General features: G+C 36.6%; 1 protein-coding gene across 2 annotated transcripts in view; it reads right to left on the bottom strand.

Annotated features, from left to right (window-relative positions):
* LAMA2 (laminin subunit alpha 2) overlaps positions 1 to 18,868 on the bottom strand; it is a 637,958-nt gene that overhangs the window by 54,069 nt on the left and 565,021 nt on the right. For both annotated transcript variants that reach the window (XM_054254427.2, XM_054254428.2), the window contains exons 44-48: positions 16,482 to 16,636; positions 8,929 to 9,072; positions 7,767 to 7,900; positions 5,361 to 5,520; positions 1,365 to 1,489 (exon numbers count right to left, since the gene is read on the bottom strand). In XM_054254427.2, the coding sequence (XP_054110402.2) occupies positions 1,365 to 1,489; positions 5,361 to 5,520; positions 7,767 to 7,900; positions 8,929 to 9,072; positions 16,482 to 16,636 (718 nt within the window). The remainder of the gene's footprint in view (positions 1 to 1,364; positions 1,490 to 5,360; positions 5,521 to 7,766; positions 7,901 to 8,928; positions 9,073 to 16,481; positions 16,637 to 18,868) is intronic.

Raw genomic sequence — 18,868 nt, 5'->3', positions numbered from 1 at the left:
CATGCACTGCTAAATGGATATTTAAATGCTTTAGATGTTTTGTTGATAATAGGCTTTTGAAAATCCTACTTAGAAATTTACCAAATGCTTAGGGAAAAGCTGGTGTGTGTTTGTGAGTAGCCGAATATTAATGTGGGCGTCAATGTCTTTCATGTACTGAAAGAATTTTACAGAAAACCTTTCATGTTAGATGCTGTTGAAGATTATTGACAAAATCATTTTAAACAGTGAATGGGTCAGGCTTGCAAACTATCCTCAATTTCACATTGACAAGTCCATGATGTCAAAAAGAAACAAAGAGTTAGAAGTTAAAACTTCTAGAGAGATAACATTTTGTGGCTACTTTCTTCTATGAAACTCTAGAGATGTAGAGAAGGAAATGTGAAATGTACTCCTACTAAAGGGAATTTGGGTCCTAGAAGAAACGTATGTATGTTTAAATCGAAAATAACACAAACTCCTTAGCACTTAATGGTTTTTGAGTTGCTGTTACGACATGTTAAATTTACAGGTATTTAAAGTATGTTTTGTAGTTTCAATGTAATATAATAAAATTGCTTCAGGCTTGGGTGATGAGAGGGCTTTAAGATTTTCATGCTGATAAATCCTCTACTTCTAGCTAAATGTTTTATATTCTCTGTTCATTTTTATAGAAAAATGTTTATTCTTTACATATGCTTAATATGATAGGATGTTAAATATTTTCAAATTCCTATTTGTTCTACCATCTATCTTATAATTGAGGACAGGTATTAGGCACTTTCCTCCTGGACTATCTTGGCCCCTTGTTCTCCTCTCTTGAAGCAGAATCTTTAAATCCCATAGGTTTCCACTTGAAGCACTTGTAGGATCCTATGTGTCAACTGAAAAAATCTTGGAAGACATAAAACCTGGGATAGGGTCCTAATTTTTTTTATAAACCTAAATGGAGTGAATTTATGCTCAGCAAGGCCTGAAACTTAATCAGTTTTGGGAAAACTCTCTTTAAGAAAAAAGAAATTATAACAATAAGATACTCACAGACACACACACAAAAAAACCCTTGGACATGAAGGGACATTGGAGTAGAAAGAGAGTAATCTCTTAACTGATCATAGTCAAAATCTCTTACCTTTGCAAATTTTATAAAACCATATGACTATGAAAATAAACTGCTAGTATATCTCCCAGGGCCTTGGAAAATGCCTGCACAAATGCAGGCAGGGACTGGAAGATTCATTAGTTTTGTGGTAGTTCCACCTCTGAGTATAATCATTTCAAACCTGCTCCACATCATCCACATGATAATAGAATATTATGCAATAAAATAGAAGCTTTTATTATGCACAGAACAGATCCCGGGGAGAGATCTCATCTCAACTAACCTGACAGTACATCCTTTGCAGTCACCTTCTTTTTCTCGGAAATTCCACAAACCTATGGGTTTGTTGTCAAAGTATGTTTCTCCCATACAGCCAGTGAATGTAATCACACGTACAGCATCAGCCTTCTGCAGAAGGAAATACCATATTTGTTAGAATTTGGAGTTTCACAAGTAATCTTGGTTTATCCATGGGAGTTATTATCAGCAGAAGCTGAAGTGATCATTATCCATTCTTCGTGATATGTTGGCATTTGTATATATTCATCTTTTCATCATATCTTTATCCTTAGCGCTACTCCAGGATGAGTCAACAACAGAAGAAAAGCTCAGCTATTTTATCAATGAATGTTGATTACTTTTCACTATAGCAGTTTTCATCATTGGTAAATAAACACTTCCCAGCTTCTTACTTTAGGTGAGCTGCTGACCTTTTCCACAATTCTATTCTTTTGTCTGTAACATGGAATTGTTGTGAGAATACAATTAGATTACTTATGGCACCAATTTCAGTGCCTGACATACAGGAGTTTAATGAACACTAGTGCTCCTACATCATTTTTTTTGGGGGGCAAATTTGGGCCACGCATACACAAAGATTTTACCCCTGAGATCAGAAGAAAGGGTACATGCTGATGACATAGAAGAGACTTTTTAAAAGCACTTGTATAAACCACTCTATGATAGTGCTGCTCTAAATTTTTAAATTTCTGTTCACAGCCAAGAAGATTTTAAATTCAAGGGAATGAAGAAAAAGAAAGCAACTTTGTATGAAAAGAGACCATGTTGGCGTCATTTGCTGGTATACACAGCACAGGGCCTGGAGTCAAATAATCAATAAATAATCTGTTCAAATTCAATCCTGGTGTCATTTTCACAGGAAAGGTCTTAGGTTTGATACGTACCACAATCATGAAGAAAGAAAATGACCTGCTTCCTCCTAGAGAAGTTGCTTCTACATTTAAACATCTTTTTTGACATTGATGTATTATAAACATTTTGGTAAATGACAGATCACATATATGATGGTGCTTCCATAAAATTATAATACTGTATTTCTACTGTACCTTGTTTATGTTTATATACACACATACTAACCATTAAATTACAATTACCTACAGTATTTAGTGGAGTAACATGCTGTAGCCTTGGAGCAGTAGGCTATACCATAGCGCCTAGGTGTGTACTAGGCTATACCGTCTAGATTTGTGCAAGTACTGTATGCTCTATGATGTTTGAACACTGAGGAAATTGCCTAATTCCATCTTTCTCAAAACGTATTCCTGTTATTGAGTGACGCAGCCATGTTATATTCTGGTGCCTACAACTTTAAAAACTGTGCCAAAGTGAACTCATATTTACCCCATTATCTGGGAAAAACAGTGCATTGACTCGTTTTGTTTTTAGAATACACATTAGAAGACACTTAACATTTTGTAGCTATAGTTGTAGGTTAAATCCATCAACATGTACATTTTCACACTGCTGTCACCACGTGTTGCATAGCCACATAGAGAGATTGTTGATCAGAGCCCCTCACTTGCATATTGGAGTGGTCCTTGCCATACTCTGTCATCAGTCTGAACCTCTTAATTTTCTAGAGATTGATTTTCCTACTTATGAATTCTACTTGCTTTTTGCTTCTTCTTGAATCCTGAAGAGCCATATTTGAGAGATTTTCCTGCTTATTTGAATGCTCCTCAGCAAGTTCATTTAGTTGTTTTCAGCTTTTGGTTCATATTCTGGTGTGGCAGGAGCCTTGAAATTCTTGGCCAAAATGATTTCTTAGGGTTTTCTATAGATTTCATTTGTTCATGTTTTCTTTCTTTTTCTGAGACTGACAGAATGCTGCTTTTGTGCCAACAACATTCTCATATTAATTATATTTATTTATTTATTTATTTTTGAGATGGAGTTTCGCTCTTGTTACCCAGGCTGGAGTGCAATGGTGCGATCTCGGCTCACCACAACCTCTGCCTCCTGGGTTCAGGCAATTCTCCTGCCTCAGCCTCCTGAGTAGCTGGGATTACAGGCACGTGACACCATGCCCAGCTATTTTTTGTATTTTTAGTAGAGACAGGGTTTCACCATGTTGACCAGGATGGTCTCGATCTCTTGACCTCGCGATCCACCCGCCTCGGCCTCCCAAAGTGCTGGGATTACAGGCTTGAGCCACTGCGCCCGGCCTTTCATATTAATTATTAAGGTACAATTAAAGGTTTGACTACCACATCTTAGCTATTTGCCATATGTTTTATACACACCATCTCACTATTCATTGTGGCAGTGAAGCAAAATGTTGAGAATGACGACTGTTGTGCCTATTAACCTGTGTTTAAAGTCCAGCTCTGCTAATTACTGTGTGACTATGGTCAAGACATTTAACATATCTCTTCTTCAGATTCCTTAACTATAGAATGAGGAGAATATTAGTATCTACCTTGCTATGCTGTGAATGTTTGTGTCCCTCCCAAAATTCTTATGTTAAAATCCTACCCACCAAAGTGATGGCATTAGGAGACAGGGCATTTGAGAAGTGAGTTTTAGATGGTGAGGGGTAGGGCCTTCATGAATGGAATTAGTGCCCTTATAAAATAGGTCCAAAGGAGCTTGCTCACTCCTTCCACTATGTGAGAACACAGCAAGAAGTCTCCTTCTATGAAAAACTGGCCCTCACTAACCACCACATCTGCCAGTACCTTGATCGCAGACTTCTTAGCTTCAATAACTGAGAAATGAATGTTTGTTTATTTATGAACTACCCAGTTCCATGGTATTTTTCTTATAGCAGCCTTAACAAACTAAGACATACCTTTTAGGTTTGTTGTAAAAATTAAACAAGTTAATTCATGTAAATTACTTAGAACATTACTTAGCATATAGGAAGGGTTATAAGAACGTTAAAAAATATATGATTTTATTCTACAATATGCAAGCAAGGTAGGTATTTTTACCATTCTTTTCTAGTTGAGAAAACCAAAGTCTAAGGGGTTAAGTGACTTGCCCAAGGTCATATCATATTTTAGCAAGCAAAAGAGGAGAGGACTCAAATCCTGGATCTGTTTTCAAAATGCATGGCTTTTATACTACTGTGTGCTTTCCCTATAGTTATCTATCTGTGAAGGAGAGAAGGTCAATAATATGACTATATATTACTATGTAGTATATACATTTATATGAAGTTCTAAGAAATGAGGATAACTTCAGCATGTGATTTTGGAATCAATTCTCATACTTTAGAGTCACATCTTGTACTTAAAGCAAATAAAATAACCTCATTCTGTATGAAAGTTGAGTCTTCATAAATTTGAGGTCATCCCGGCTTTTCACATTTTCTGACTAATCTCATCCCAGGGTGATTCCGAAAAGCCCAGGATTATCCATCATATTTGTTGTGCTCCTGCATCTCACCCATAGTGGTTTCCCAACACCTAATTCCATTTAATCAACACAAGCTTCTTTAAAAGGCAGGCATTTTGCAATTTGAAATGAGCAAGGACTGTCATGAAGCAATTATAAATATTAAATGCATCACCGTATAAGAATAAGAGCAATCTGAAAAGTTTAAAAACCAGATCATGTTTTGGAAACTTATAGCTCCTGTGATATTTCCCAAAGTATTCATAAATCTTTTAATTAGATGTGAGTATGAACTTTACAGCACTTCATATCTATAAATCATAAATCGTTCAGAAGATGGGGTGTACTTAAAAGACACTTTGCTCTTGAGGGAACTAAAACAACAATATACAAAAAACTGATGCCACAGATAAAGACAAAATAACAGCTGTTTAAGTAAATACACATAGGCTTGAAAATATTGTATTTCCAGTGTGAATATTCAAAGAAGAAAATTCTTACTCAAAATAAATTCATGTTTTCATAAATGCAAGTTAAGTAAAACATGGTCAAGTTTTACGGAACTTTGCCTTCTCCTGAAGTAACCATGTCAGGAGTTGTCAAAAGATGAAATAGAATGGGAGGAGGATGAACACATTACCTTTAATTTCCCAGTCAGGCCACCAACAAACAGCATTGCATTTGCATCCACATCTAGAATAGTGTAACCTGGAGGAGACGTCGAATGGTATGTGCTGGGCACAATGCTGGCTTTGGGTCCATCCAGGGCTCTCACAGAAATAGTTCCATTTCTCCCAGTTCTTTGAGAGTACATGTTGAAATGAAGGGGAGGAACATACAGAAAATGAAATATGTATCACATTTCTGGTAATTCCAGATTTAAAAGATATAAAACGCAGAGACTCGTTCTTAAGAATTTAGGAGAAAACTGGCTGTTTAGTTTCTAGCATTCCAAGTTAATTAAATCTCAAATCAATACTCAGAGTCTGATTTTGGCTGAATGCTAATATCAGTTTCAACCGTATCAATGAACACCATATCCTGATTCTGTGTGTGTGCATTGACATGAAATGACACAGTAGCAGTTAACTGATGGAATTACTGTTGGTTAAGTGGGAAGACTTTTTTCTATGGCTTACATAGTAATTTACTATTTACCAATACATACAATTTACATAAGTTTATATTGCTTTATTCAGCATTTTGTCTAACTTAATTTAGCAATGGACCCCAAATGAGCCACCCTTCTATATCATAAGCGTCACAATTCCTCCTAAAATTCTCTATGATATATGGGATGGCTGCTTGTTGAAGTGGTCTTCCTGAAATGGCATACATTTTATTGTTTGGCACAGCATCTTAATGTATATAGCACAATATCCACCTTTCAGATTTCAGTACAAATTGCATAGAAGTTCACTTTTAAATTCAATTAATGGGATTTTAAAGTTATTATCATTTTATTTTTAAAGTGATTGATTTCCATGAGCTGTTAAATATGAAAATCTGGTCTCTCTTTTGAGACGAGCAGTCATAACAAAACTTCTGTGTCATATTTCTCTCCCTGCTGTCTCATTTTGGTAATCTTTTTTATCTTTGAGGATTCAGTGTTAAGTGAAATATATGATAACAAAAGAATGAATTTATCAAATAAGGTTCAGCTTCTTTAACAGAATGTATATTTTCTGAAAGAAGAACTATACTTTGTGAGTATAAATACCGGTTAAGTACTTAATTCCCTTAACACCACCAAACATGAAAGCACTCTGCCACTCTCTCTTTTACATGCACACACACTTTTGCTGAAAAACTTGCTTAAAAAGAACTAAAAATATTGCTTCTCATTTTTTTTAAAAATTTTTTTCTTTTTTTTTATTTAGACGGAGTTTCGCTCTTGTTACCCAGGCTGGGGTGCAATGGTGCAATCTCGCCGCAACCTCTGCCTCCTGGGTTCAGGCAATTCTCCTGCCTCAGCCTCCTGAGTAGCTGGGATTACAGGCACGCACCATCATGCCCAGCTAATATTTTGTATTTTTAGTAGAGATGGGGTTTCACCATGTTGACCAGGAATTTTTTTTTCTAAGAGATGAAGTCTTGCTGTGTTGCCCAGGCTGCACTGCAGTGGTAATTCACAAGCACAATCATCATGCACCACAGTCTTGAATTCCTGGGCTGAAGTGATCCTCCGTCTCAGTCTCCCAAGTAGCTGAGACTACAGGCACATGCCATTGCACATGGCTCCTTCTTTCAAGCTTTTTATTATGGAAAAATTTAAGTATATACAAGCAGAATAAAACTCTATATATTCATCATCCAGATTCAACAACTACCAGTTAAGTCTTCTCTAACTCTGATCAGCTTCATGTCTAGCCCTAGGCCCTTAACCATACCTCTCAACTGTTAGCTGCTTTGGGCTTAATAGGAAGTTGAGATTTGGGAGAACCAGAAGAGAAAATGAGAGGGAAGTGCTGAAGACATGGATAGTTCTGTAAGTAATCTGTATGCTGCTAGACGTTGATAATTGTGTTAAACCTCCAACCATAAAATAAATGAATCAATTCTTGATTACTTCCCATTTTAAGTAGGGTGGACCTGATATGTTACATATGAATTTCAGCGTTTGATACTGCATGTACCCATTGTGGCTAGGTAGACTGAAAGAGAAGTTGTGTACACCAAAGACAGGCAATAATGGCAGCTCTTATGCTCTGGCTTCTACTGCCTAAGAATGAGTGGCAGTACTTTTCACAAGCGAGATAGGAAGACTAAAACACCTATACTCCCAAATTCCTACCAGACATAAGATGAAGGGGTCAGAAATGGAATGATTCCTCTGGCCAATACCAGGATTTGTCAGTTCCTAACAAGTATGACAAAGATACCCACTCCCAGACATGTATACATATCATATGTAAAATTCATACACCTGTGTCTACATTTGTACATGGCTGCCTTACTGAAATGGAAATAGAAGTTTTCTTATAACTGGGAAACTGTTTCAAAATTCTGTCATTTAATTTGTCTTAATCTTTATTAAGTTGGTTACCTTGATGCTGTGATACGGTACCAATAGGAGTCATCAATAGTCAAATCTGGGTACTCTACACGTCCAACTCCAGATCCAACATCCCAGAGAAAACTGACTTTGCCTTTACGCATTTCTATAGCCAGAAAGTCAATCTAGTTCAGAGAAATACAAAAACAAGAGATATCAGCTATAAAGCACTTTTAGAGAGGAGACCAGCAGAGTGTTTTTCAATAAGTGCCATTTGCAGAGATGAAATATTTAGAAGCTTCATGATAATATTTGTAAAATAGTATTATTTATTATTATATGTTACTAAAAAAATATTTTATTTTCGTCTCCTTAAGGCAAAAAAAAAAATCCATAATGCTCAGACATGTTTGTTAATTTTACCAATTCTAGTTAGGTCTAATTTTGAGACAAAAGCCTTTCTCAATCTGGTACTTGTGGTAAAGATAAAAGCAAATATTTAAATTCAGACTTCATTATTATTTTCACCAAGGACATCGTCATTTTTCAGAGGGCAACTATGATTTTATTTCCCAAATTGACCCAGAATTCCTTACCAAATGGCAAATATTGACTTATGCCATGACTGATTTGTTAAGAAGTCTTATTCATTTTGGGAGATCGCCATGCATGCAAAATCAAATAGTTCAAGTGGAAGAAATTAGAACTTTGTAGGTGAGCTTTTATAGACATAATCTGTGTTATTTCAATTTGGGTCATAAATTCAACACGAGTTTGAAGAGTTTTCTCTGGTAAAAAAAATTACTACACACTTTGCTATTTTTGTTTCATTAACAGAAGAGTTTGTTGTAATTTAGTTTGAACAGTAAATAAGAGAAATAAATAAAACGTAAATAAAATAGCTTTATTCTTATTAGCCTTTCTTCTTAAATCACTGACTCCAAAAATATAATTTAAAAGAAATGCTGATATGCTGACAAATGAAAGTAAATGTCAATAAATACTGTAGTTTTCTTCCTTTCATTTGACTTATAACTTAATTTGGCACTTCAGAATTTTGTGAGGTAAGATACTGAGGTTTTCAAATCTGAAAGCCTACATTAGACAATTTGGGGACCAAGTTATTGGATTCTATACATTTTCCCCAATATCAGGATTAACCTCCAGCTATACACATACAGCAGCCTAATGAAAAGTTCAATATTAGACTTACAAATTTGGCACTTCCAAGATAAAAAAGGAGGTTGTCAGCAACAGCTGTCTTTACGTTGACAACAATATTATTATAACTTCCTTTCTTGATTTCTGGCCTGTATGTTCGAATGCAGTCACCTCCCGAAGACACAGACACTTTGATCTTTAAGAAAAACAAGATACGAAGAACTAAGAGTAAATATCTCAGAAAGTTTGAAGCAGCTTCCAAACAACCACAAAGCCATCATCGTTTTTTCTTTGAAGTTATTTTCCTATCATCAAATAACATCATTAAACACCCATATGCAGACACCATTATACTTATTAACGAGGGCACAGAAGAGCAGTTTTCCAGTAGCATTTTGACAATGAGTTGTACACAGCTCCATGTCATGTAAGCATACTATTTTTTGAAGCATGCAACTAACAAATTTCTACTGTCATACCTTTCTCCGTTATGAATATGGGAACATTTTAGAAAGGTGATTTTACATGGAGCTAATGAGAATGATCTTTATTAAGGTTGTTTAATGAAATTTGACAATTGAAATTTCAGCGGTTTTGGTATCACTTAAACTAAGAAACTATTTTTCTTTCAGTTTTCAAGAGGAAATTACCTACTCTCCCATGCTCTTACAGTTGAAAGAGGACAAATAGATTTTGTTCTAGATGTTCTAACAATAAGAAGAATATTAATCCTTCCACTCAGAATGTACATTTCAGAATAAATTATACCTTTTCATGAAGTTGCCAGAAAATGAAAGGGAAATAATTTCCAATGGCTATCACTACTAATGTATTTAACAGCTCCCTTTTCTTTTGAATAACACCTTAAAAATTACTACAAATTGCTAAAAAAGGAATTCCTATATGAATAGAGTAACACTGTCCATACCAATTTTTCCTTACGTTTAGAAAGCCTTCCTTCCATTGTAAATAACACTGGTTGATTATTTAATTTAATTTCCATTGGGTCAGATGGGAAATCACCATCCAGGGGTTACTTGGAGGATAGCAAAATAGTGGGTTGGATTCAGAGGGAATCTGTAACTTTGCTCATTGATAGCATTCCGGAAGGAGGCAGAGAGAGGGGAAGATGTAAAACCTCTCTTTGCCATTTGTTCAAACTCCCTCTTGGCCTTCACTAGCAGTGAATTTCCATTTTTTCATTTCTTCTAGCGTTTTGTGCTACTCATGTAATGTGCACATTTGGAAGAAAACCAACCAGTGTTATTATTACCCCCATGGAAGGGCTGTGCCGGCTCCCAACAAGATAGCCTAGAAACCAAAACAGCCTCCATATGATCATGACACCAGGAGGTGTCTCCAAGAGTCTCATTTGTGTTTGAGTATGGGCAGAACTGTGGCCCTTCTCCAAGGGTTGTGAAAGTATACCGCAAAGATTGGGTGCAGTGTACTTTCTCCAAGGATCATGAAAGTATACTGCAATTGGTTGGATTCAAAAGGAAAGGCTAAGGAGGGATTTTTGCAATAGGTAAATTCATATAGATTTGAGAACTTCCAGGGATACAGAAGATCTGTTACATCTCCTACAGACCTGCGTAAGTCATTTATTTGTTTACTGTTGTTGCCTCATTTGATCTACTAATCAAATTGTATCTCCACAAAAAGGAAACTGTGTTTTGGAGAGAAACAAGGGCTGTTTCCTCCATCACCTGGAGGAGGGTGACTCCTGGAGGCTTGAGTGTGGTGGCCTGGGGCTGGAGATTTCAGGAAGCCTACTGCTTAAACCACTTTCTTTTTCTTTTCTTTTTTTTTTTTTTTTGAGACGGAGTTTCGCTCTTGTTACCCAGGCTGGAGTGCAATGGCGCGACCTCAGCTCACCGCAACCTTCGCCTGCTGGGTTCAGGCAATTCTCCTGCCTCAGCCTCCTGAGTAGCTGGGATTACAGGCACGCACCACCATGCCCAGCTAATTTTTTTTTGTATTTTTAGTAGAGACGGAGTTTCACCATGTAGACCAGGATGATATCGATCTCTTGACCTCGTAATCCACCCGCCTTGGCCTCCCAAGGTGCTGGGATTACAGGCGTGTAAACCACTTTCTTGTTCTTCCCTTCCCCAAAAAGTGCAGACAGCCGGCCAACTGATGGGTGCAGGACTCGGGGCTGACTATGGTCCCCAGAGTGTTTGCCCTGTGTCCGAGGGAGATAGCCTTCTGGATAGGGTGGTTTTCAGTTGGGAAGTTAGTTTTTTGCTTCACAAATCATGGAGTTTCCCTTCTACCTACAGTGTTGAGAGTAGATGAGTCAAAATGAATTGCAATACAATGGAGGTAGGAAATGTACAATTTTTACCTGGATGTTAATATGGTAAAGTAGATGAGCAATGGGAGTTGACAAAGGGTGTCCTGTGATAGAATGGCAGTTATACCAAAGGTTACCCAAGGAATTAGAGATAGAAAGAATAAAGCAAAGCAAGAGAAAGACAATACAGTAGAGGGCAGGTCAGAAAAATATGCACTTCAGATATTTTTAACATTCAGGAAACGGTGTTAGATATAGTAACTTTTTAGCAATTTGCTGAAAGTGAACCAAAATCATTATCAGGGAAGACTTTGGCATTGAGAAAATTTAATATCTGAGGCAGGTTACAAGTGCCATTGACATCATAAGAGGATCAAAGAGAACAAAAAATCAAGATCTGACTGGAATTCATGAGTGGAACTGAAGAGCATACTGCGTTATCCCTGGCAGACAATCATATTGAAATTCCAAATAGGGCTGAATTAGTGGTAAAAAGTGACTGTGTGTAGTTTACTTCATTTTTATCTTATAAACACTTTATAGGTTGGTCCTATGGATATATTATGGCTAGTTTAATTTCTAACAAATCAGTTTTGTTTAAAAAACACAATTGAATAATATCTCTCAGTTATTATTTAGAGTAGAAATGACTGAATATAAATGAAACGTGTGATCATTTGGTCACATAATGAATCTCAGTCCTTGCTTAGGTAAACCTGATAAGAAAAAACAGGGATGACATGATTGGTGTGTTGAAAAGGGGGTTGTCAAAGTATAGCAGACAGAGCCGGGCACGGTGGCTCACGCCTGTAATCCCAGCACTTTGGGAGGCTGAGGCAGGTGGATCATGAGGTCAAGAGATAGAGACCATCCTGGCCAACATGGTGAAACCATGTTTCTACTAAATACATTAAAAAAAACTAGCTGGGTGGGTGACATGTGTCTATAGTCCCAGCTACTCAGGAGGCTGAGGCAGGGGAATCACTTGAACCTGGGAGGCGGAGGTTGCAGTGAGCCAGGATCATGCCACTGCATTCCAGCTTGGTGACGGAGTGAGACTCTGTCTCAAAAAAAAAAAAAAGTTTAGCAGACAGAGCAGCAGCACTGAACTCTAACTGACCTGGTGAAACTCCATCTGAGAACTCCCAGTCTAAGAGAGCAGTCATTTAAAAACTGAGTATCTAATGTCACTAGAGGTTACAACTAATCTACTGTATAGAATACATATGTGATAAACTGTATAGAACAAAACGATGGTGTTATACTCAATATGCTAGCAATTAATCCTATAAGATAAGTGCTATGACATGAATATGTCCTCCAAAATTTACGTGTTTGAAATTTAATCCTCAGTGCAATAGCGTTGGGAGGTGGGGCCTTTGGGAAGGGTTTCGATCATGAGGGCTCTCTCCTCATGAATGAATTGATGACACAATTAAAAAGGCTTACAGGGGTGAGATCTTTCTCTCTCTGTCTCTCTCTCTCTCTCTCTCTCTCTCTCTCTTCTGCCATGTGAGGACAAAATTTTCCTCCTCTCCTGAGGATGCAGCATTCAAAGTGCCATCTTGGAAGCAGAGAAACTGGTCTCTAACCTGCCAGTGTCTTGTGCTTGGACTTCCCAGTCTCCAGAGCAGTGAGAATAAATTTATTCTCTTTACAAATTACCCAGTCTGTGACATTCTGTCACAGCAGCAGAGTGGACTAGACAGTAATCTCCTGCTCAGTTCTCACACATTCATAAAGAAAATTCTCTTTAATTGTCTGCTTTCTGTTCTCTGGTTTGGATATACTCTCAGAACCTGAAAAATTTACTTAGCCCAAACTATTGACAGCCAGTACATAACTGGTAATCTCTTCCTTTTGAATACTTTGTGTTTTGATTTTCCTTATAGATATTTCTTTTAAACAACTTAAAACAGGAAAATCAAAATACTATGTCTCTAGAAGAAATCTTTAGGACATATCCCTCTTGCAAGAGGAGAGAAATTTCTGAAATTCAAGCATCCTTTTAGGATATTTGACTCTATCATTTATTGTTATTTCTAATGCAGATCCTTAGTAAGACATCTAAACAAAAATCGCTAAGCATTAAGTATCTTTAAGGCATTTCAACAACACAACATTATTTACCAGTTAATCATCATGAACTCAGACATTACTGAGTATCCCATTATTATATCTATAGGATTTTGACTGTGTTTTTCGTCCAGTAAGTAGATCATTCATTTAAAGGAGTATCAGCCACTCAATTTCAGAATCAACAAACCCAGAGAAACCTACTTTAAAATAAAAGTCTTTAATGTTTTGGTCTTGTCAAGTATGTGCTAAGGTCATATCCACATATCCATATTTACAAATCAGAAAATATAATGTTCATTTAGTATAAAACTAATTTGAAAAAAAAATTGGCTGCTTGCATATTTCTAACATCTTACAAATAAATAAGGCCTTGTGTTGTAATTCCATTTCCAAAAGTGATTGGGAATTTCTTTGAAATGCCTGGACAGTGATTACTTTTTCTAGCATTACTGTTGTACCTTTCTTTCTTGTGAGACAGGGTTTCTATTTGTCATCTAGGCTGGAGTGCCGTGGTGGGAATATGGCTCACTGCAGCCTCATCCTCTGGAGCAAGTGATCCTTACATCTCAGCCCTCCAAGTAGCTGGGACTATAGGCATGCCCCACCATACCCAGCTAATTTTTCAATTGTTTGTAGAGATGTGGTTTTGTCACATTGCCCAGGCTGGTCTCAAACTCCTAAGTTCATGCAATCTGCCCACCTCGGCCTCCCAAAGTGTTGGGATTACAGGTGTGAACCACCATGCCCAAAAAGAAAGTGTATACCTTTCTTTTATTTTGCACATTAAGACAAGTTTTATATGCTTACATGTTTGAATTTCACCATTTTGTGAGTAGGGGAAAAGCACTCACAACTGATGAATATATGGGCGTAGTTTTAGAAATCTTTACAATGAAGAAATAATAAAAATGTGTAGATTTCTCCACTGGGTGACTAAGTCAAAAAATGTGGCTAAATGTGAGATTCACAAAATAATATTTACTATTATTGCTTCTTCCCAGTCAACATTGCAAAATATAGGAGTGGTACATCACATTCTTCTTTTCTCTTGCCACAGCTATAGTTGGGTCCTTCATTCTTCTTTCTTTCATCTCCCTCACAAACTGCTTCTGGGTTTATATTAAAAAAGCACAGCTCTGATTATACTGTGTTCCATGCTCAAAGCTTTCAGCTTATCCTTTCCAGTTAGGCTTATCCCAAGTACAAGTGTTGCTAAATGAAACTGCTTAGCATATTATTGAAGGCCTGACAAGACCTGTCCTCTATTGACCTTTCTAGTTAAATGTTTCCTTTACCAATTACTCTGGGCAAACTGCACCTTTTTTTTCCTAAATGGACCTGAAACTTCCTTCTTTCTCTGCCTTGGCTCAAGCCATTCCCCCTTCTCAGAATACTCTTCCCCTTTGGGAGGCCAAGGCAGGTGGATCATGAGGTCAAGAGATCGAGACCATCCTGGTCAACATGGTGAAACCCTGTCTCTACTAAAAATACAAAAAAATTAGCTGGGCATGGTGGCACTTGCCTGTAATCCCAGCTACTCGGGAGGCTCAGACAGGAGAATTGCCTGAACCTAGGAGGCGGAGGTTGCGGTGAGCCGAGATCACGCCATTGCACTCCAGCCTGGGTAACAAGAGTGAATGAAACTCCATCTCAAAAAAAAATAATACTTTTCCTGTTCCCTGACTCCACCCCCAACTCCCCAGCACTATCCCACCTCAATGCCAATCCTTCCCTTCAGGAAATCTTCTGGCCCTACTAAAGTTGATGCTTCCTTCTAAAACATGTCACTTCTTGCAGCTCCTGTAATGTGGCACAGTGTTCTGCATTATGTGATAAGATATGTGTGCATATTTTATTTTTCCTACTATTTTATAAACTTTGTGAGTAAAAGAACTCCCTTATTCATCTTTGTGTACCTTACAGAAAGTAACATTGAACATAGTAGAGGCTTTTTCCATATGGCCAAATCTTAGATAAAACTTCAAACCTTGAAGTAACATCTGGTTTCTTTTAATCTTGTGCTTTACATACATAATGATCACCTGTTGATGATACTGCCTGGCTTTCATATTCTAGCTGAATATATGACTTTTCAGATCCTTTCACTGACGTATTACTGTGATCTTATGTAATATAATCTTCACTACTCTCTTTGTTGTTTTTTAAGTTTTTTTTGTCAGTCGCAAATTCCTTTCGATGTTCACCTTGAACTTACTGCCTTGGCCTTGTTTAGAAGTGTTAGATGTACATAAGGAGAAAAAAGAATATGCTGTTACTGGAGCATCATATTCTTAAATACTACTAAAATGTATCTACGAAAGGGCTTTTCTGATCATCCTAGCTCCAACGTTGTTCAAAACGTGGAATATTTTACATGAAAGACTGAGGTATCTAACAAGGTTTGAGTTCAAGCCTGAGCATAAGAAAACTGTCTCTTTCCTTCCTTCCTTCCTTCTTTCTTTCTTCCCTTCCTCCCTCCTTCCCTGCCTCCCTCCCTCCCTCCCTCCCTTCCTTCCTGCTTTCTTTCCTTCCTTCTCTTCTTTCTTTTTTCTTCCTTTCCTTTCAAGCTTCATGTTGGCACTTAACAACTTTGTCCTGGTTCATCAGCATGCTATCTTCTAGAAAGTTCCATTCCTATCCTAGTAATCTTCTAATTGGGCAAATGAACAAAATTTTGAGACAAATCAGGTATTTTCTATCTACTCCCAAATAAAAAAGAAATGTAAAAATTATAACCAAATCCATTTTTATTGTTGCTTATACCAGGCAAAAGAATATATATAAAATGTTTGTTTCTCTTTGCTCTCATTCCATGTATTGTTCCTTCATTCCTGTCTTAACCCCACTAGTTGGCCTTTTTTTTGGTTTGTTTTTAGCAAGAGAAAGGCAGTCTCATCCATACCTTTTTAGTGTACATTAATGTTTACTTTCTTGCTATTTGTATTACTCTGTTCAAACAGTAATAAAGTATACCAGAATTCCTAATACTAAAACATTCCTAATTCTAAAGACATTTCATGAGAACAATAGGGATTTTCTCTTTTGAAACTTAGAAACAAAACAAAACTAACCTTTCCCCCATTCCAGCCCCTCCTACCTCAAATAGCTTCAAGTTAAAGGAAAAGAACCTGAGATCATTCAACAGGGAATTCTGGGGAAAGGCAGTCCCTGTAGGAATAATCCAACAATTGCAGTCAGTTACTGATACTGATGATAAAAGAACTCACAGAATTGGCTTGTTTTCGGGCTTGGTTTATCAATTCCTTTATCTCAGAGATGTTTTTCTTCAGGTTATCCTCAAGTTCCTTGATGGGTTTGAGTTTATCTATTAGCCGGTCAGCTTCCTGTTGTAGATTTTTCACAGTGGTATCTGCATCTGCAACTGCATAGAACAGAATCACGCGTATGTGCACACATGTGCACACACAGAATTAGAATAGCAGTATGCTTAACCAAACAATTTCATCTTATTAACGTGACAAAGCATGGCCATAACTGCTAAAGCAAAATGTGTGATGGTAAATGTGAATATTTTAGTCCAGACTCAAGCAGGCCAGAGGAGTAGATGTTAGGACAGAGGGACATCACTTTTGCTTTGTGATTAAGGTAAAAATTAGCATTGAAGATAGAGAATATGAACTTAATTCAACGCTTAATTTCTAACTTCAGCCAAAAAGTTAACCTTTATAGAATAGAACTTCAGTCGCAGAAGCAAGGAAATGAAAGCATCTTTAAAATGTCACCTAGTCTGTCCAAGCCAGAACTGTATTTAAATTAGGGTTTTTACACAAAATTGGTTTTCTTTCTTTTTCTCACTGTCTTTTTTTCTTTGCACCTTTTAAAGAGAGAAGCTATCAAAATGTCTTTTGAGGAACATTTTAATGTTGAAAAACCCTTAGACTAAAGCCCTATATCCCTTAATTAAATGGTGCAGTTCAATTTCATTTTGAAGAATAGTTGATTATCCTGTATTATATATTAGATTGACCCATATTAAACAGCTGTTTTTGTAAGTTAAAAAAAAATAAAAGGTTACATATTGGCAATTTCAAAAGTTTCAACCCTAGAATAGTTGAAGGTCATCACTGATCCATAGATGTTTAGTATGTGCTTTTCAAGGGAGGGCATATGACACGTGGTAAACCTCTTATTCTATTGCTGAGATGCTGGCAGTCTCATCCACACTATGTCGTTTATTATCTGATTAAGGGTGTATTGTTCAGCTTTCTGTCATTGTGACTCCAATGAAAAAGTTAAACTGCTTAAGGTTCAAGGCTATATGCCATGTTAGACTCGGAATGATCTGATAGACAACCACTGAGATCTAACCACTAGAAATGAATTAAATGTGCTCAAAGGGATGTAAATTATTATTTTTTTAAAATTAGGTTTTGAATTAGCTATTTTGAACTCATAATCATAACTCATGACTTATATTGTTAGTGGCATTTAAAAAGAACATAGGTCTATTACTAGCTTTAATAGATTTGCTATATCAAGAACTGGGTGCAGTATTTTCTTCCTGAGATGCATGTTATCTAGATAGAAGTGTGTGTTACACACTTTTAATAAACCATTTGTCCATTTTCCCTTTCCTTTAATTCTCCACCGTTATTCTGACATTCTACAAGTTATTCTAACACTGAGGCAAAATGATTAGATTGAGATTAATGAGAAAGAGAAAAAGTAGTTAAACAAAGACTACATAGACTTAGGCAAATTACACACCCTTTTATTCTCAAGTTCTCAGAAATTTTTGCCAAATGTTTCAAAATGGAACTCGGAAGTTGGTCTTCTCCCTGCTTTCTCCTGTATCCTCTGGAGCAGTTGAAGTTTTGCCAAGTAATCTCTTACGTGTTAGATTTCCTCCCTTATCTAGTGATACTTATCTTTTAGAGCTTCGCCTATTTGTCCTTTATTTTTGTTGACGAAACCTGACAATCACTTAATTTTTAATCTATAATCCTAATAAGTCACCTCTTAGATTTATCAGGTCTATTATTTTCTGTCTTCAATTTCATTGATTGAAAAATTAAGTTTTCATTCTTTTTCATTCTTTAAGTTAGCTCTGCTTTTTCTAAGTCACCAAGTCGATTGTTTAAAATTATTATTTCAGTGATGGGTTAGTAATGTAATCACTCTTATTTTCCACTGAGGACACCCTTGGTCATAATTTTCAAATGTTCATATGTTAATTTCGTTGTTATTGTTATCGTTTTTGTAGCTATGTTTTTCAGTTTTATTTTGACTTTTAATGTAAAATATGGGATGTTTAAGGGAGAATATTTTTATATCCCAGTAGGTGTTCATTTGTTAAGACCTAATTTTATTATGTGTTTCTCCAAATATAATTCTGCAGAAGCTGAAAGTAATTACTAACAAGGAGAGGAAAATGTGAGCTTTGGGGTGGGTGGGTGGGGGAACAACAACAATGTAGATCTAATCTATTTTAATCCTATTGCAAATAAGTCATTTGTGTGTCAGGGGCTGAATTTATATTATCAGAAGCAGCATAATCTGGTTAATTCTATAGAGAAATTCAGTTTTCCACTTTTATGTGGCTATCATACATGTATTTCACTCATTTTTCCTTTTTGTAGAAATAGAGTCTTGT

The sequence above is a fragment of the Callithrix jacchus genome, chromosome 4 (genome assembly GCF_049354715.1).
Source record: "Callithrix jacchus isolate 240 chromosome 4, calJac240_pri, whole genome shotgun sequence".
Lineage (NCBI taxonomy): Eukaryota > Metazoa > Chordata > Mammalia > Primates > Cebidae > Callithrix > Callithrix jacchus.
Note: the sequence above shows the minus strand (reverse complement) of the source record. Positions and strands in the feature narration are given on the sequence as shown.